This window comes from Macaca nemestrina, chromosome 10 (genome assembly GCF_043159975.1).
Source record: "Macaca nemestrina isolate mMacNem1 chromosome 10, mMacNem.hap1, whole genome shotgun sequence".
Classification (NCBI taxonomy): domain Eukaryota; kingdom Metazoa; phylum Chordata; class Mammalia; order Primates; family Cercopithecidae; genus Macaca; species Macaca nemestrina.
Window position 1 is genome coordinate 57,024,646 of NC_092134.1, and position 20,645 is coordinate 57,045,290.

At 38.4% G+C, this 20,645-nt stretch overlaps 2 protein-coding genes across 14 annotated transcripts in view; both read left to right on the forward strand.

Moving 5' to 3' along the window:
* LOC105473327 (oxysterol binding protein like 8) overlaps window positions 1-4,483 on the forward strand; it is a 214,553-nt gene extending 210,070 nt beyond the window's left edge. For all 13 annotated transcript variants that reach the window (XM_011727092.2, XM_011727093.2, XM_011727095.3 and 10 more), the window contains one exon: window positions 294-4,483. In XM_011727092.2, coding sequence (XP_011725394.2) covers window positions 294-426 — 133 coding nt within the window. In that variant the 3' untranslated portion in view covers window positions 427-4,483. The remainder of the gene's footprint in view (window positions 1-293) is intronic.
* A 2,735-nt stretch (window positions 4,484-7,218) lies between these two features.
* On the forward strand, window positions 7,219-12,035 carry LOC105473330 (Bardet-Biedl syndrome 10). The gene is made up of 2 exons (XM_011727104.3): window positions 7,219-8,072; window positions 8,452-12,035. The coding sequence occupies exons 1-2, from the start codon at window positions 7,582-7,584 to the stop codon at window positions 10,415-10,417; spliced, it is 2,457 nt and encodes an 818-aa protein (XP_011725406.2). The 5' UTR covers window positions 7,219-7,581; the 3' UTR covers window positions 10,418-12,035.
* Window positions 12,036-20,645: the final 8,610 nt, after the last annotated feature.

Genomic DNA, 20,645 nt, shown 5'->3' on the forward strand with positions numbered 1-20,645 from the left:
GAAAGTCAGTTAACAAAGGCCTCTATAGTCCCTTCTGTGCATGGCTATTATTTCATTGGAATGCATCAGTTGAAATATTGAAATGCATCCATAACAGTGGGTAAATATTCACTCTCTGAGCCCTTAAGTATTCCTCTTTGCAGTCTCAGACCCCTCCCCCAGCCCCTACATACCACCCCATTACCCAGCAACTAAAAATTAAGTGCTCTGTGAGTGTATAATACCAAATTGTGGGCTCTATGCCAACATTTCTGGCAAATCATTATAAAATTTGTTGTTGCTTATTTTTGTAGAAATATTATGGCTCTTCGAAATCATTTAGTTTCAAGCACACCTGCCACAGATTATTTTCTGCAACAAAAAGACTACTTCATCATTTTCCTCCTGATTTTGCTTCAAGTCATAATAAACTTCATGTTCAAGTAGAAGTTCTCTGCCATTGAATCAGTGAACTAGAAAGATCTGATTTGGCCTGGGACCAGTGTTCAAGTTGGTTTGGTCTTTATTAAAAATCACAATATTCTGAAAACAAAAAACCTAGGAGATAAATGTAGAGGTATTGACTTTTCGTATCTTTTATCTTCACACTGAAACAAGAGCTATCCTATTTGATTATTAAAGTGAGCTATGTGTTAAGTGCCAGGACATTTCTAGCTTTTGTGAGAATGTGTCTACATGTGAGTATAATAAACCCACATGTATACACAATTGTCTCTTATGTACTCTTACCTGACAGTAGTCTTTGTATTCTATAGTATGTTCTGAGATACAATGTTAACATTGTTCATAACAAAAAATGCTATCAATCTTATAAATATATGTAATCTATTTTCTTCATAAAACAGGCACAAAACTTTTATCAGTAGGGAATTACAGATTGAGAAATGATGGAAAAATAGACATAATTAATTCAATACACTACTGTTAAAATCATTTGCAAAGCACTCAGCTCAATTGTCTTCTTAGAAGGAAAGAAAAAGTATGAATAGTCAAAATGAATACACTGAGAGAGATAAATGGCAAATTGCTTTTTAAAAAGTTTACATAAGATTTTTTTTTTTAACCCCTAGAATTTAATATTTATAGATCCAGGTAAATATATATACTTTTGTTTACATCAGTATAAAAACACTGGTGTGCAACTACTTGGATTGATTATAATACCACCTTAAGCACTTGCTGAAAAAAATGTGGTCAAAATTGATTGCTGTCCTTTTTTCTTATTTTTGTTTTTCTTAAGTCAGCTGGTTCATAACATAGGCCAAATTCTAGAGATGTTTGTAGGGCATTTGAAGTGCTGATAATTCATGTTTTTTCATTATGAAAACTTATTTTAGCTTTAGACTCTAATGTGTTCAGTGAATAAGCAGGATACAAAAAATTATAACCAGTATTTTACTTCAAAAACCAAAAAGAGAAAGGCAATAAGAAAAGACACTGTGTGGTGGCCTTTATGTGAACATTAAAATTGGTTTTTGTAAAATGTGCAATAAGTTGAGTTTTTACGAAGAGTATCAAGTTCTGAAGTTTAATTTTTTATTATCCTCCCTCTTCTTAGTAACTTCTTTCTGTGGCAAAACCACAATTCTTTAAGATTCCTATTGTTCAGGCTAAGGCAAACTAAGTTTTTTTGTTTGTTTCTTCAGTTTAATATTTTGACTTTGTATTTTTACAGAAATATTTATATTCCTCGAAAGCAATTTTTGCCAAGGTAGTTAGGTTTAGGAATATGTTGTTCTAAAATATATCTTAGAATCCTGAAAGTATAGATTTTGAAATGTTTTTTAATGAAAATGAAGGTCAGAGAGAATAGTCACCCCCACCACATTTGCCTTTCTGTAGGAGGAGGCTGTGAAATGGTAAAATTACAATCATTTATGCCATGATAAATACAAGGGTTGATTGGTAAATTATAAAAATCAAAATGATAAAAAGAGCCTGCTTTTTTCCCTAATCAATATAGCTATCTCAAGTATCCTTAGGTTTCTATGAAGAACCATTTCCCATGTTTTGTTGGCAAAATAATGCTGTATTCCATATGTACATGTGACAGGATGTTTTAAATTGATAAAAGGATAAATATACCCAGTGTTTTCATGACATTAGAACAAATGGAGTTTTGGTTATATTTTGTATTTGTCAATATAATGTTTGTATTCACATTCTGTTACACTCTGCCTATTCATTGATATATTCTGTAAATATTGTACAGTTTCATCTTTTTTATGGTTTAGTTAATTACATACAACTTGATTGGCTTATCACAAAAATCATTTCATCATTAAACCTTGTTAACATTTTTTTTATTGGTGACCCACCTCTTAGGACTTTGGTCTTATCCACGTGTATGTTGTTTTCATTTGGTCCAAATAATATTTTATTTGTATGGGTATCTTCTAAGACTAAATAGGTAGTTATGTTCTTTATTTTTAAAATTTCTTTTTAGAGCAAATGTTATGGGTTCTTACCCAAAGAGTCAAAAACTATTTCTTAAGAAAGAGCAGGGTTATTCATGACTGTTCCTTATACACTAAAAGCATGCATCTAATCTAATAGTCCTCTTATGCTTTTAGTTGTATGAGTTTCTTTCTATGAACTGAACACAAAACTCAGGAATTGGTGGCTTAATTTTAGATCAGTGCTTGTACTAGACTTAGTTATATGAATCTTTAAAACACATAATTACTAACTTTGTAGCCATATATGTAATTGACTTTGAATGTTATTTGCCTGAAATTAACCTTCCTTCACATATGGATTCATAATGTGATTTACAGTTCCAAGTTGTCTGAGAGCCTCATGAGGGTTTCTAGGATTTATGACCAGTTTTTTTCATTTATCCAAATGTTATTTTCCTACATGAAAATTTAACTGAGTAATAATTATTCACATGTGCATTTTCTTTTTAGCTGTTAAATGTACTATGCCATCATCCACCATTTAGTAAGATGTAGCTGGCCCAGGACATGTAAAAAAAAAAAACAATAAATAGAGCATGTGAAATGTTAAGTTACAGCAATAGATATTTTACTTATATTTCATGTTAGTACTTTTTTGTTTTATATCAGTTATAAAGGTACAGTGTACTCTTTGTCACAGCTCAGTTGGTAATTGCATTCCATTGAAAAGTTGGCCTTGTAAAATACAACTCTCATTTAATATTCATGCTTTTGTGCCTTTAAGAAAATATTTTTGTCATTTTTTTGTGTTACAGAACTATAATATGATTCAAGGTGTTTATAGGCTTAATTGTCATAAAAGGGTCATTTCTGTGTGTCACTTTATTTCTTTTTATATAGCTATATTTAAACAATAATGCTATCTTTTATAAGGTTTGTCTGTTTACCTATTCTTTACTCAGACATTGATGTAGACTTGTCAGATTATTCTGAGTATTGTTAACAGTGCCTTTTTGATGGATTTCACACTTTTTGGCTGTTAACTTGTGCCATATACACACAAAATTTTGTGGAAGGCAGTTTTAACTTTTTGAAGAATATCTGTCAAAATTTAAGAAAACAAATGTATAAAATTCCATTTTTTCCAGTGTTTAGCATTTCTAGTAAGCAGTGAGGTTTTCTGTTTGACATACAGTGATGATGGCATTATTGATAAGCCATACATAAGACTGCAGATTATATTGAATCATATTAAATGTACAGAAATAAAATACTAGATTTATATCAAATTTTCCAATTTGAACCAGTGGAGAAAATCCCACAGAAATCAGTAAGTTTACATTTCAGTTTCTATCTTATTTGACTAAGTGGAAAGAGATTCTTTAAAATGTATAACCTGCCATTATGTAATTTGGTTTCATTTTATTCTACCTGTTGTGTGAGTTTAGTATATTTAATTTACTTTTTGTTACTCTTTACATACTGTTTATTTTTATTACAGTTTTTAATTGAAGATGGACTGTTAAAATTGTATAGGACCAGTGTCGTCTTAATATGATTAATATATTTACAAGAGCCACACGAAACCCATGACAAAATGAATGTGAATATTCTTTCTAAAAATTTAGAAAATATCTTTTTGCATTATGTAATTTGTTTTACAATATCAAAATTTTTCATTTAAAGAAAAAAATGTCATGAAACATTTGAATTGATGAGCCACAGAACTTCAGCTGAAATTTTTTTCACTTTTTAGCATGCTAAATATACATCTGAGTTTAAATATTCTGTTTAATGGCCATTTATAAATACAAGCACTACCACTGGTCAGTTTTGTGTGATAGAATAAAAATATGTTACCTGCAGTGTAAGTACAGCACACTGTCAAATTCTTTTCCTTAAGGTGCACAGTAAATGTACAGATAGTTATAGGCTACTGTTTTGTAATGTACATTTCTAATCTATTATTCCTAACCTATTATAACTGTTTGCAGAGAGAAAAGAATTGAATTTTTCTAATAATCTGTAAAATTATGCTAACTTCTACAAGTAGGCTTCTAAATAAAATTTTTAAAAAAAGCAAACGGTGATCAAGTGACTTTTAATACAATATGGTGACTAAATTAGTGCTAATTTGTTTTAATCTCCCCTTTTAGGGGGATAGGGATAGCTGCAAAGGATGGCAAAGGACTTGAAAGGGATTCAACAGTGAGAATCCCTGAAGTATGCTTTGCTTGGTGCTTTATATTCATTCTTCTCGAATCCTCTATGAGAACTTTAAGAGGAAGTTAGCCAGATTTTATACATGAAGACGCTGAGGCTCAGAGAGGTTGAATGTCTCCAAAAGCTACAGAGTAAGAGTGGTAGCCCACTGTTACTTTAAGAGTAAAAACACAAGTTTGAATCTGTATCTCCATAGTACACTTAAATAGAACTCTAATAGCACTTCACTTCTAAATGTCAGGAATATAATCCACTGCTTGAATCTATATTGAGTAATGTAACCCGAGTAGCACCAGAAAAAAAACCCTACTATTAAACATACACGAAATCCATATGAAAGGGTTTTTTTTTTTTACCCCCCTCAGATCACCTATTAGTCTATACCAAGTCAACATCAGATGAGTTCCGAGGCATCATTCCTCTCTGGTTTTCCCCCACCCTCCTTTCTTCTCTCTGCTCAGGGTCCAATTGCTTCTGGCTGTCATTTGGTTTGGTTTGATTAATTGGGGAGAAAAAGATGGGAGGGCCTGCCGGTTCCTCCTATCTTGTTCATAGCAATAAGGATTAAGGAAAACGGGCCCCTCATTGTCCAACCTCAGTGAAACATCTACAAGATCATTTTTTTGCTAATATTGGCATGTTTCTACTCTAGATGATGTATGTTGTGCTGTTATGCTAGTTGAATCTTCTGCATCTCACAAAATATCACTTGTGGGAATAATAAACCAGGAGAGTGGTGACCTACCACAGTAATTTGGTGGGTGTGTCAGAGGTGTCTGAACCAGAGCAATTCCATCTTGAATAGGAGCTGGGTAAAATGAGGCTAAGATCTACTAGGCTGCATTCCCAAACGATTAAGGCATTCTAAGTCACAGGATGAGATAGGAGGTTGGCACAAGATACAGGTCACAAAGACCTTGCTGATAAAACAGGTTGCAGTAAAGCTGGCTAAAACCCACCAAAACCAAGATGGCCACGAGAGTGACCTCTGGTTTTCCTCACTGCTACACTCCCATCAGCGCCATGACAGCTTACAGATGTCATGGCAATGTCAGGAAGTTACGCTATATGGTCTAAAAAGGGGAGGCATGAATAATCCACCCCTAACATGTTTAGCATATCATCAAGAAATAACCATAAAAATGGGCAACCAGCAGCCCTTGGGGCTGCTCTGCCTGTGGAGTAACCATTATTTTATTCTTCTTAATAAACTTGCTTTCACTTTATGGACTCGCCCTGAATTCTTTCTTGCATGAGATCCAAGAACCCTGGGTCTGGATTGGGACCCTTTTCCTGAAACAGGTGTAATATAAGTATTTGAATGTTGAGTGCTAACTATGCCAGGCACTATGCAAAGTGTTTAGTGAACATTCTCCAGAGCTCAAAACCTTTTGAGATTTTTTTTTTATATATATTATCTCCATTGGTTTTTTTGGCGGGGATTGTTTTGTTTTGAGACAAGGTCTCGCTCTGTCGCCCAGGCTGGAGTGCAGTGGTGCGATCTCCGCTCACCGCAACCTCCCTTCCCGAGTTCAAGCGATTCTCATGCCTCAGCCTCCAGAGTAGCTGGGATTACAAGCATGCACTACCATGCCCAACTAATTTTTGTGTTTTTAGTAGAGACGGGATTTCGCTATGTTGGCCATGCTGGTCTTGAACTCTTGGCTTCCTGTGATCGCCTGCCTCGGCCTCCCAAAGTGCTGGAATCACAGCCATGAGCCACCGCACCAGGCCTATTGTTTTTAAAGATGAGAAAAGCAGAGGTCAAAGAGGATGCTTGGTAAATGCCACAGGTAAGGAAATGACAGAGCAAACCCAGGTCTGAATCCAAAGCCCATACTCTCAAGTGCCTGTGTTTTAGGCCAAGCAAGGTGGCTCATGCCTGTAATCCTAAAACTTTAGAAGGCCAAGTCTGGAGGATCACTTGAGGCCAGGAATTCAAGATCAGTCTGGGCAACATAAGGAGAGCCTGTCGCTACTAAAAAAGAAAATAACCGGGTGTAGTGAGGCACAAAGCGACTTGAAGGCTAAGACAGGAGGATCACGAGCTCAGGAATTTGGAGCTGCAGTGAGCTATGATGGCGCCACTGCACTCCAGCCTGGGCGGCAGAGTGAGACCTCGTCTCTTTAAAAAAAAAAAAAAAAAAAAGGGGGTTGTAATATAAGAGACAGTATTTTCTGTCTTTGGATTATATACACTAATCCTTGGCCATGTGTTTTAAAGCATACTGTTGATCACCAACGTGACTAATGGATTTAAATCTTCACATCGGCCTGGTGCGGTGGCTCATGCCTGTAATCCCAACACTCTGAAAGGCCCTGGCAGGTGGATCATTCGGGTCAGGAGTTCAAAACCAGCCTGGTCAACATGGTGACATCCCCATCTCTACTAAAAATACAAATATTGGCCGGGCACAGTGGCGTATGCCTGTAATCCCAGCTACTTGGGAGGCTGAGGCACGGGAATCGCTTGAACCCGGGAGACGGACGTTGCAGTCAGCCGAGACTGCGCCACTGCACTCCAGCCTGGGCGACAGAGCGAGACTCCATCTCAAAAAATAAATAAAATGGAATCTTCGCATCATTTCTGCTTAATATCTCTGTGGTGTCTAGAGTTTTATTGTGATACCTGAGTCAAGGAAATGTTGTAAAGCCTCTGCAGCGGACATAAAGCCTGCAATTCATGGCTGTAGCTAGGCTCTCCTCACCTGTCCTGCATCTACAAATTATTTCCGTGACGGTAAGGAGACCAATTCCCGGAGAATGTGGACAGAACATGCGTGAATCCAAGGCAGAGGTTTTGCCCCGGAACAAGCAGCTTCTGGCAGGGGATGAAAGCCAGCTGAATTCCAACCGGGGTGCCCTCTCCTTCGCGCAGGCCCCAATACCGTGCTGACTTTGGAAGAAAGTTTCTCGGGAGACTAAGGGATTTGGGGGCAGCGGAAGCCACTGGAGGGAAATGAATTCACCTAGGGAGTCGGGGAAGGGCTTAGGGTTGCCGCTCCTGGTACAGCTGCTGGAAATCCTAGTCTTTTTAACTGCCTTCGCAGACAACAGGGCAGCTCACCCCACCTGGCAAAGCTGCGGGGCTTTTCCACCAAGCGGACAGAAGGGCAGCCCTCTCGCCCAACCAAGAAGCCGTGTTACCGGCTTCCGGGTTTTCTCCCCGCCTATTCCGTTTCCGGCCGTTCCCCCGCTTTTTTCGGTCGGCCCCGGTGTTCTGCAAGCAGGCCAAAAAGGGGAAGCGGCCCAGATGCTAAGTTCTATGGCCGCCACAGGGTCTTTGAAGGCGGCGTTGCAGGTGGCCGAGGTGCTGGAAGCCATCGTAAGCTGCTGCATGGGGCCCGAGGGACGGCAGGTTTTGTGTACGAAGCCGACTGGCGAGGTGCTTCTCAGCCGGAATGGAGGCCGCCTCCTGGAGGCGCTACACTTACAGCATCCCATAGCCAGGTACCCGCGTCCCACACGCTAGCCTGTAGCTGGGCACCCCAGGCAGCCTCTGTGGACCTCTTGTCCCATCCTGAGGCTATACGTACTTGGAAAGACTGACCTCGGGTGAAACCACTGTCTGCTCGGAATTAGAGCCCTGCCCAAGGGAGCACTCCTTTACCCCAAATCTTATCAATTCCCAAGACCACTTCTCCCCACTCCACCCAACCGTAGAATCTGAGAATAGAGCACAATTTTTTCCAAGAAAGGAAGAAACTAAGGATGTATCAAAGGAACAATATTCGCATTTTATACTTATGGCTGTGTAAACATGATTTTAATTTAAAATGTGGGAAGCTGGCCTTTTGAAAATGAGTTGCTTTATTTCTTTTTTGTACAGGATGATAGTGGACTGTGTTTCCAGTCATCTCAAAAAAACAGGAGATGGTGCAAAAACATTTATTATCTTTCTTTGCCATTTGCTTAGAGGACTTCATGCAGTCACAGACAGAGAAAAGGATCCTTTGATGTGTGAAAACATTCAAACCCATGGAAGGCATTGGAAAAATTGTTGTCAGTGGAAATTTATTTCCCAGGCTCTCGTAACGTTTCAGACACAAATATTAGACGGTATTATGGACCAGTACCTAAGTAGACACTTTTTGTCTATCTTTTCATCTGCTAAAGAGAGAACATTGTGTAGGAGCTCTTTAGAGTTGCTCTTAGAAGCATACTTTTGTGGAAGAGTGGGAAAAAATAATCACAAATTTATTTCACAGTTGATGTGTGACTACTTTTTCAAGTGTATGACTTGTAAAACTGGGATTGATGTGTTTGAGTTAGTGGATGACTATTTTGTAGAGTTGAATGTTGGTGTCACTGGCCTTCCTGTTTCAGATTCCAGGATCATAGCTGGTCTTGTGCTTCAGAAAGATTTTTCTGTGTACTGCCCAGCAGATGGTGACATACGAATGGTGATAGTAACAGAAACCATTCAGCCTCTTTTTTCCACTTCTGGGTCAGAGTTTATTCTAAATTCAGAAGCACAGTTTCAAACATCTCAGTTTTGGATTATGGAAAAGACAAAAGCAATAATGAAACATCTACGTAGTCAGAATGTAAAATTGCTCCTATCTAGTGTGAAACAACCAGATTTAGTTATTTATTATGCAGGGGTGAATGGCATATCAGTGGTTGAGTGTTTATCATCAGAAGAAGTTTCTCTTATCCGGAGGATCATTGGTCTTTCTCCATTTGTACCACCACAGGCCTTTTCACAGTGTGAAATATCTAACACTGCTTTGGTGAAATTTTGTAAACCTCTTATCCTCAGATCCAAAAGATATGTTCATCTTGGCTTGATTGGCACGTGTACATTTATACCACACTGTGTAGTTCTTTGTGGACCAGTGCAGGGTCTCATTGAACAACATGAGGATGCTTTACATGGAGCATTTAAAATGCTTCGGCAATTATTTAAAGACCTTGATCTAAATTACATGACACAAACCAGTGACCAAAATGGCACTTCAAGTCTTTTTATTTATAAGAACAGTGGAGAAAGTTATCAAGCACCAGATACTGGTAAGGGCTCAATACAAAGGCCTTATCAGGACACAGTTGTAGAGAACAAAGATGAATTGGAAAAAACTCAAACATATTTAAAAGTACATTCTAATTTGGTAATTTCAGATGTAGAATTAGAAACATATATTCCGTATTCAACCCCAACAGATACATTCGAAACAGATGAAACGCTGAAATGTTTGTCTTTGGAAAGAAACATGCTAACTGATGATTATGAACCATTACTCAAAAACAATTCCACTGCTTATTCAACAAGAGGAAACAATAGAATAGACATTTCTTATGAAAATTTACAAGTCACAAATATTACTGGAAAGGGAAGCATGTTACCAGTGAGTTGTAAGTTACAGAATATGGGTGATTCCCAGAGTTACCTTTCCTCATCTATGCCAGCTGGTTGTGTTTTGCCCGTAGGTGGTAATTTTGAGATCTTGTTACATTACTATCTTCTCAACTATGCCAAAAAATGCCATCAATCAGAAGAAACCATGGTTAGTATGATAATAGCTAATGCACTTTTAGGCATTCCCAGAGTCCTTTATAAATCTAAAACAGGAAAGTACAGCTTTCCACATATATATATAAGAGCTGTGCATGCACTGCAAACCAATCAACCCTTGGTAAGCAGTCAGACAGGTTTGGAATCAGTAACAGGTAAATACCAGCTACTAACTTCAGTCCTTCAGTGTTTGACAAAAATATTAACCATTGACTTGGTAATCACTGTTAAGAGACACCCTCAGAAAGTTCACAATCAAGATTCAGAAGATGAACTATAACATCAGAAGTTGTTTGTTTTTGTTTTTTTTTGAGACGGAGTCTTGCTTTGTCACCCAGGCTGGAGTGCAGTGGCACGATCTCCACCCACTGCAAGCTCCGCTTCCCGGGTTCACACCATTCTCCTGCCTCAGCCTCCCGTGTAGCTGGGACTACAGGTGCCCGCCACCACACCCGGCTCATTTTTTTAAATGTATTTTTAGTAGAGACGGGGTTTCACCGTGTTAGCCAGGATGGTCTCGATCTCCTGACCTCGTGATCCGCCCGTCTCGGCCTCCCAAAGTGCTGGGATTACAGGCGTGAGCCACCACGCCCGGTCAACTTCAGAAGTTTTTAACCAAACTTTTCATCTAACTCAAGCCAAGTAAAGCAGGCATGTGACCACCGATTCTAAAATCAGTTCAGTCTGCTTAGGAAAATAGTGTAACTTTAAAAGTCTTTAGAAGAAAGGCACTAAGGTCGCCAGACCAGATGCAAATATTAAATTACTTTATGGAACAAATCTAGAGGGGAAGCCAAGATTTGGCTAAGTGTGTCTGTTTTTTCCCTATTTTATGCCTCTGTGTCTCAGCTCTGTGTTAGCTTCTGTGTTTAGGGTAGGGTGTTTCTTTGTAGCTCCTTTTCACTCTTCTGTATCTTTTTCACTCCAGCCCTCCTTCATCGTTACATGTTTAGTTCATAGAATCATTTAATTTCTGATTTGGGTAGGCTTATTCTAATTGTTTTTAATATTGAATACATTACTTGCATTAATTTTCCCTACTCATACTTTGTAAAGCAGTGAATAAAAGGCTCAAATTATTTTTTCGAAAAGCATAAAATTAGCAGTGAATAAAAGGCTCAAATTTTTTTTCAAAAAGCATAAAATTAATTTTTACTTTTATATGGTCATTGGTTTATTGCCACCTTGGATAGATTTTCACCTTCGATATACCTTTGAATATATGTTATCTGAAATATAACTGTGCATTGTGAACTCTTTCATTTCTGTAGTAAAAGGTTAATACTAGAAAGGATATACAATTAATACTTTCATTTTCTCCTGACCCCACGAGCTTGTAAGGATATTTCATGTATTTACTGGTTTTTCTTGTATTTGGTGCATAGCCAGAGTTCCACAGTAACAAATAATTTGACAATTTTTATTTCTAATGTTTATTTGTTTTATTTTTTATTTTTATTTCTAATTTATTTCATTTACAAATGTTCATATTTTAAAAGCTTATCAATGTAAATAACATTATGCATCTTGTCATGGACAAGGACAGTGTCTTCTACCTTTATCAGTTCTCTGTAATAGCCAAAACAGTGCTATATTTACTCCAAGTATTCAGAAATGCTTGTTGAATAAAACAGTGTTATCTTTAATTCATTCCTCTAATTACATGTTTCCAATTTACTTATTCAACAGATTCTTACTTGGGTTGGGATTGAACTTAGGAAAACTGAAGAAAAAAACTTTCATTACAGTTGAAAAAGTGGTGACTAATGTATTTTAAAAACTATAATATCACGATCTTTTATATTAAATATAATTCTGGTTTTTTAAACATTTATGCTATATGATGCATTATTTTGTTTCTGTGAATATGGAGAGAATAAATGAGCTCTTTTGCTGAATTCATGGATGAATGAACTTACTTTAAAATTGCTGCATAATTTTTTTCTTTTTTTTTAAATTGCCTTTCAGGTCATTTAGTCACTTTCCTTTTTTTGTGGTTGTGTTAAACACTCCTCCATTACTGTAAGCATTTAATGACTTCCAGGCATGCCCAGTGCTTTGCATATGATAAGCATTTAATAGGTATAAATAGTCACTAGTCCAGGAACGGGGGAACCCTGTTGTGAAGTGAGACTGAGTCTTTTTATGTTTGGCACTTGGTCTATATCTTACACACAGTAGATGCCTGTTGAGGACCTATTTGTTGAATGAATTAGTCATTTGGTCCTCATAGATGGGATTATAATTTCTATAAACTTTCATGGGCAAAGGACTTCTCTACACAAAGTAATCCTTTTTCTTTTCATTAAAAGAAACCCCTCAAAAATAGTGGTAAAACTTTCATGGATTTATCCTTATTTACAGAATGACACTAGACAGTTTACATCACTGAGTTAGATAGGAAAGCACTTTTAAAAATATAATTACATTATACTTATACCCTCTACCACAAAGGATGTGAAATGACCTGCAATAAGAACAGACCACCCCCACCCAAGAAAAGGAACAGACAAAATTACAGTAAAATCTGAATGAAAATTTAAAAATCAAGGAAAATGTAAAGACAAGTTAAAATCAAAATCAAGATCATGTTTCTATTTTGTACTGCTGCATAATGAATAATCCCAAAACTTAGTTTTTTGAATTATTATGTTATTTACTTGTGATTCTGGGGGTTGACTGGGCTTAACTGGACAATTTCCGCTGTATTCTATTGTTTAGCCGTCATAAGTATTACCTGAGGTTCAAGGGAGAAGAATGCAGGCCCCACCACTCAATGGGAACAGTGTCAGTGTCACATCATAAGAGCATGTGGGATGGGATATATTGAGGCAGCTATCTTTGGAAAATACAATCTGCTGCACCATGGGAGGGAAAAGACAAATACGCATTAACTTCTCAGCTGCGTTTCTTTTTATTATTAAGTTACATGTCGATCCACCTCCCACAAACACATTTTCTCCAATAATCATTATAGACCTTCTTATTTTTTCTCCTTGGGCCAGCATGAGCCATTTTTATTTTCAAAGCAATAGACACTAAATAGTTAAACTTGAACATCCTTGAACTGGTTCAGCCAGGGATGCTATTTAATCATGTTGTACAGGAATTGCCATGTTACCCACATTTCAGACTAAAAGGGAAGGGGAAGAAGAATGCAGTTTGAGCTTGAACTTTTATGAGAAATTGCCCATCCCCTCCCAAAAGAAGTAGAATATGTCTTTCCCACCATCACAGCTTAGCAGAGAAAACAAAAACTACAGCTCACAAACCATGTATATGTATGTATACATAGTTATTAATTGCAACTTTGTCATAGCAAAAGATTGCTAACAGCCTGAAAGCTAGATGGATTCACAAAGAGATAGAGGCAATGATTTGGAGGGGTGGGGGTGTCTCCTACCAATCAGGAGGAGGTAGGAAGATTTCTCAATGTCATTTTGATTTTTGAACCAATTGAATATTACCTATACAAAAATGAAATAAAATTTTAAAATAGATCTAGTGCGAGCATATAGAGAATACTCTCCAAAGAGTAATTAAGTAATAAGGACCCTGATCTAAGGAAATGCAAGATCAGCGTGGAAGAAAAACTATGTGAGAGACACCCTGACAAATAAGTAGAACTTTGACAATAAAAGATATACACCTAAAAAAAAGGAATATTCTCTTAGCTACACCTGACTTAGGATTGTCTCACTAGTTCTTGAAATATGAGAACATCCTCACTTGGCAGGCTGCAAAGAGATGTGAGCTATGGAAGAGTGCCAGCAAGCAGTGCTTCATTCTCTTGTGGGAATTTCCACAGTGCAGGGTCTGGCTCTCCCTTATGCAGACTCACCATCAGATTTTTGTCAGCACACTGATTATGGCTTTGTCTCAGGGGCTAACTCGCACGAAGCTTGTGAATGTGATAAATTTATTTACAGTGAGAACTCTCCCGGGAACTAGAATATTCCAAGTCCATATGGCCAATCTTTCCTTTGTGTGTGGACCTCTATGGGAAGTCAAACAATAATTAGGTGTTTGCTCAGTAAGCGTGGAATCAGAACAAGAGAAATCAAATGAAATATATGGTCCTATTTCCAGTCCATTCATGCTCCAGTTCCCCATGGCATAGTCCTGGCCTTCCTCTACCTACAGTTGCTTCCTAGGAGAGCCTATCCATCCATGATGGCTTGGGTGCCAATAGATGCTGATAATCCCAAAGTATGTATTTCCAGCCTAGACCTCTTTGAATTCTCAACTCATTTATCCACCTGCCAACACAGTCTCCACTTGGACGCTCACCCTTAACATGCCCAAAATAGAATTGCTATTTCCCATATCCTAACCCTAGCCCTCCCACTGTCGTCCCATGTCTGTTAATGGTATCACCCACCTCCCACCTGCTCAGGACAAAAACCTAAGAAGCACATTGACTTGTCTTCATGCTCCACAACCAATCTATCAGCAAATCCTGCTGGCTTCAAATGCAAAATGGGTTTCAGATCCACCTATTTATCACCATTGCCATTCCAGCCCAAACCACTTCATCTCACCTGCACTAGCTCATAAGAGTCTTACAGTTCTCTAGAGTGATTCACCCCAACTTTATTTAAAAATTTAAACCCACAAAAAAGTTGAAAGAGTACAATGAAACCTTCATCTAGATTCGCCTATTAACACTTTACCCCCTTTGTGCATGTACACACATGCACACACACACACATTTTACTGAACCAATTGAAAGTAAGTTGTAGAAAGCATTATACTTTATATTTCAATACCTCAGTATGTTTCCTACGAATAAGAGGTTTCCCCTACATGACTGATTCTTTTGAAATGCAAATCATGGCATGTTCCCCTGCTCAAAGTCCTCCAACGATTTTCCCACGCAGAATGCAATCCAAATTTGTCATAATCTACAAGGCTTAGTGTGACCTGACCCCCACCTATTCCTTAGATCTCATAGTCTACCAGTCTCCCTCTAGCTTACATTCCACCAGTTTACACTTTCTGTCTGGATAGGTAACACCATATTGAAATCCCCAAATCTCACAGGCTTAAAACAATACAGTCAGGCATGGTGGTGTGTGCCAGTAGTCTCAGCTACTCAAGAGGCTGAAGCAGGAGGATCTCTTGAGCCCAGGATTTTTGAGTCCAACCTAGGCAACAAAGCGAGAGCCCATTTCCAAACAAAACAAAACAAAAACAACCACAATACAAATAGCTGTTACTCACATTACATGTCTACTAGAAGACAACTGGTGATTCTCTTTCCTTCCTTACTGCTAGATCTAGGCTGATGGAGCAGCCACTATCGCGCATTGGTGATCGTTGATCGTACCAGAGAGGGAAAAAGAGCTCTAGAGCGTCTTACATTGGTTCTCTCTGTAAATGGAACATACTATTTTCGCTTATGACTCTGTCCAGAACTAGTCACATAGTCCTATTGACATCCACAGAAGAACTAGTGGTGCAATCCTATCTTGTGCCTAGAAGGACGGAGAACCAGAACATTTGGCAAACAACACACACGCCAAACTGGCCTTTCTGTTCCCTGAATACACAAGTTCCCTGAATACACAACCTCTGAACTTGCCACTTCCTGTTCTGTCAGCTTAGAACTCTTCTTTAACTCTGATCTCTGTATGGCTCTCTTCCTCACTTTAGGCAGCTATCTCTGCTTAAATATCACATTCTTAGCAGTGCCTTTCTTGACACCCAATCTAAAATAATACCTTATTTCCTCCCCAAAACCTCCCTCCTTCACTATATCTTCCCACCTTGTTAAGCATTTTTTGAAGCACAAACCTGATGTCATTGGTGTATGGTTTATTTTTTAATTGACTGCCTTTCCCACCAGAGTATAAACATGAGGATTTTGACTTATTCGCCTCCGTATCTCCAGCGTGTAGGATAATGCCTGAGGTGGTAAGGACTCAATAAAGTTCAGTGAGTAAATGAAGGAATTAATAGGTCTAGACCAGTTGAAAAGCCTGATTAAAGCTGCCTTTCCCTGAGCAGTAATTGGATGGATCCAATTTGCCTCAATGACTCCATTTATGTATACTTCCAATGCTACTTAAATTCTGATGGACACAGCTTTTTTAAAATACCAGCTTACTGCAGAGTCCCACCAGCTTTGAAACCATTCTGTCTTCTACAGGTTACTTAACATGTCTCTGTTGCTAAACAATTATTTGTTAATTTCAAAGAGTCTCTCTCTGCAAGAAATTTTATTTCCAAATTTTTGCCAGAAGCATCACTGTAGTCCCATGTATTGATGGTATATTGTGGTTGAATCATGCTTTGCTCAGGTTAATGGTATGGTAAAATATGCATAATTCTTACAGTCTCTGTGATTCACAACCATTTTTTTTGGAAGCTTCTATTTAGCAACAAGGAAAAGAGGTGGGGGATCCTCATCCCTGCTATCACCAATTGCAGATCTTATTATAAAGAGATATCTGGGTAAGAACCTCCCTGATCACTGCAGCCAACGTTCTTGTGCCTCAACTGAATACACCTACTTACCGATTGGGTGTGCTCCATGAGCTACTCATGGGGTTTCTCATTATGGACTCCATTGTCTGTGTTCTAATATAGGGAAATCTTGGCTGCAACAAAAGAAATGTCTGTTTTCTTTAAGCAGGGAGCTCCCATGGTATATTTAGTCATCATACATTTCTGAAGACTACATTTATGCAAACTTCCTGAGAGTTCACTTGTTTTTTCTTCACAATTTACAAATCTTTTTTGTACTGAATAAACTCCCATACTGAATTCCTCTAATTTGTATTATGTGTCTTGCAATTTAATTTGCAATGTTAGTCTTAATAATTAGTTTGACGTTCTTACGCGATCTTCCAGATAGTAATTCCTACATGAGCATTAACCAGTGATAACTTGGGCATGAATTGAGAAGGGAGTTGTCTAATGTGCTCCTTGAAAATACTTTGTTGGTTATTTGGGGGAATAAATTTCTATTATTTGCAATATTTTACTCTAACCCTTTTGAGAAATGAGAGACAGAGAGAGAGAGAGAGAGATCTTTTAGATATGTATCAGAGGAAATAGAATGAACTGCATAGCTATAAAAAAAGAGGGACATTTTACAGATTGTGTTTATTTTCTATGCTTTGAAGCATGGTGTAGTGAAAAAAACACAGTCTTTGAAATCAAACAGATCAGTGTTGCCATCCTGGCTCTACCAGTTACCAGTTGTGTAACTTTGGACAAGTTACTAAATACTTCTGCCTTTATTTCCTCATCTGTGAAATGGCAATAATAGTACCTACCTTACATACCTATGGTGAAGATTTAACGAAGATATCTTATAAGAAGTGTATGATGGTAAATACTGAGTGTCAACTTGATTGGATTGAGGGATACAAAGTGTTGATCCTGGGTGTGTGTGTGAGGGTGTTGCCAAAAGAGATTAACATTTGAGTCAGTGGGCCGGGGAAGGCAGACCCATCCTTAATCTGGTGGGCACCATCTAATCAGCTCCCAGCAAATGTAAAGCAGGCAGAAAAATGTGAAAAGGAGAGACGGGCCCAGCCTCCCAGCCTCCATCTTTCTCCCATGCTGGATGCTTCCTACCCTTGAGCATCAGACTCCAAGTTCTTCAGTTTTGGGACTCGGACTGGCTCTCCTTGCTCCTCAGCTTACAGACAGCCTATTGTGGGACCTTGTGACCGTGTACATCAATATTTAATAAATTCCCATATATATATGTGTGTGTGTGTGTGCGCGCGTGCGTGTGTGTAAAACTCCCCTTTATATCTATTCATATATATATGAATATATATGTTTTTTATATATTTATATATAAAATACATATATATATATATATAAAATCTCCTGTTAGTTCTGTCCCTCTTAGAGAACTCTAACACAAAGTGCCTCGCACAATGCCTGCCACATTATTAAGAGCTTAATATTAGCTTTATTTCTTCCTTTGGTTGACTATACTTTTTTAACTTTACCCCCCTTCCTCCAGTCTTTCAGTGATACTAGCTATTCTGTGTCCTAAGTGTGGCATCATGGGAATAGGAGAAACCTTTGACATCCATGCCAGCATGGACTATGGATGTTACAGTTGTCGCAGAAATGTGTTTTGGCAGACTGTATTTTCCTCCATATTTCCCTTGCCACATGGTCTTCTTAACAGTATGACCTACACACTCCTCCCATAGAGCAGTGGAGTCTGTGTCCCCTTCTGTTAAACCTGAACGAGCCCTTGAGACAGCCTTGCCCAATTAGACTATAATGAAAGTGACACTGTGTAATTTAGATTATGAATGGGAATATTGAACCTCCTAAATTCCTTGATTTCTTACTTTTGGAACCCAACCACCATGCTGTAAGTAAGCTCAAGCAGCCCAAGGAGAGGCCCACGTAGAGAGGAACCAAGGTCCCAATTCACAGTCCTGGCAAAATTTCCAACCAATATCCAAGCACCAAATTTCTAGTCATTTGAGTGCGTCTTTGAAGTGGCTCCCCCAAGACCCAGAATATAGGTTTTCTTCATGTGAGTTCTGCCTATCCCCACCTAAAATAATTATATTAGTACAAGAAGAAAACTTTCCTGTTATATTTTAAGAATTTGATCTTATGAGTAAGTCAGCAAGTATGTTATTCAGCTGGAATGCACAGATAGAGCGGCACATGTTGTCAAAACATTGACGTACTTCTGATTTGGTTTTGTAAATAGCTACTGTCTTGAGCCTCCCAAGTGCCACCATCCTTTCTCACATCTTTTCGTGCCATCCTGGCCTTACAGCCCCTCTCCCCAGACCCTGTGGGCTACCCCACAACTCAGGTTAATGGCTGGCTCAATAGAGGGACTTCCAGAGATTCTACCTCAGTTCTTCGGTGTCCACTCTGATGAAGTATTAGACATGCCATACTGGTTTAAGGATTTGGAATATCATTCCTTAATATGGTGTGTGTGTGCACATGCATGTGTATATGTGTAATATACACATTTATGTGATCATGCCACACATACTGCTTTTCAGTGCTTTGTTTTCTTTTGCCTTTCTGCTTATCTCCCCACTCTTTTCTGCTCCTCCCTTCACTTTGGGTCCCAGCCACCACCCCTGAACCCAAGTAATCCTGTGAAATACCTACCTGATGTTGTTCCACACATTTCACTGTGCTGCTTATAAAATCATATACAAGCATGTGCGTACATATTCTTATATGTTTATTTGGATTGTTTTTGTCCTACTTGGTTGAGATTCCTCTTTGCTTCTTGTCACACTCACTGCCCCCCAGGGAAGGCAAAGGGACTTACTTGTTGGGTTGGGTGGAAGAACAGCACATGCTTGGCTCAACGTTCACTTTCTTTCTCTTAGTTAAAGAAGGGAAGCATGGTCAGCTTTACTGTCATAGGCCTGGAACAGGAGTCAGTGCTGTTGGGGACCATGACTGCATTTGGTCTGATTTAGAGAGGAAGCATGGACCAGCCTGTTTGATTTAGCACCTAGGGCCTGCTATTCAGCATAAGCGTTATCCGGAGTTACTGTAGTTTTTCCAACTCCCTCAAGCTTGACTCCCCTGTCTGCCTCCCAGTGGGAGTAGAGTTATTTATTGGTTCCTCTAAAACCCCATAATCAACAGATATCACCAGCCTTATTTTTAAGACAGAGTCTGACTCTGTCACCTAGCCTGTAGTGCAGTGGAGTGCAAACATGGCTGAACTGCAGGCTGAACTTCTGGGCTCAAGTGATCCTCCACCTCAGTGCACACCACCATGCCTAGCTAATTTTTAAATTCTTTGTAGAGATGAGGGTCTCACCATGTTTTCTAGCCTGGCCTCAAACTCCTGGCCTCAGGTGTGAGCTGCACCCAGCCAATAACCCAGCTTTAAAAGCAGTCACTGGCATGGGCTTAATTTAGCCAAAGAGATCCAAATGCTGTTATTTGGCATAATATTAATTTTTTTTCCAGCTCCAGGATGAGTTGAGACTCTTAAAAAGCCAAATTATTGAAAGAACCAGTGTTCCATGTTCTGTGCCACTGAATAAAAATGGCTTGATTAAACCTACTGCACATATAGAAAGATGAAATCAGAGACAATCTCTTCAGGTTGCAATCCCGAAACTTGTCAAGGCCCAGCAGTATTCCTGCTTTTGGATGCCATGAAATTCCTCTACTTAAGTTATCTCAAAGAGTCTAATACTTGTAAGAAAAGAAACCAATGAAAATGCTTTAATGAAGAAAGTAAAAATATGGAAAGATTAGACAGAAGGAATATTTTATGAATTTGATTAGGTAAACAGAAGGAGTCAGGGAAGAAAGTGGAAATAAGTTATTCCAGAGTGATGGGATGAAAATATTAGGTCTAATTAGGGTAGATTAGAAAACCACTAAGCACCAAGCATATAAATAGCTTACAATGGCTAATTAGGTATGACTAGAAGCTACATCAAAACTCTCATTAGTTAAATGCTGCCAGGTTCCATTATGATTGAGTATGTCCAAAAAAGGGCATGTATGACCAAAGTAGTAGTAGA

Bases quoted from the DNA above. Each gene is read 5' to 3' on its own strand.
- LOC105473330 (XM_011727104.3), top strand. From the start codon at position 7,582: ATGAATTCACCTAGGGAGTCGGGGAAGGGCTTAGGGTTGCCGCTCCTG. The intron at 8,073-8,451 runs GTACCCGCGTCC...TTTTTTGTACAG, and splicing joins TTACAGCATCCCATAGCCAG to GATGATAGTGGACTGTGTTT.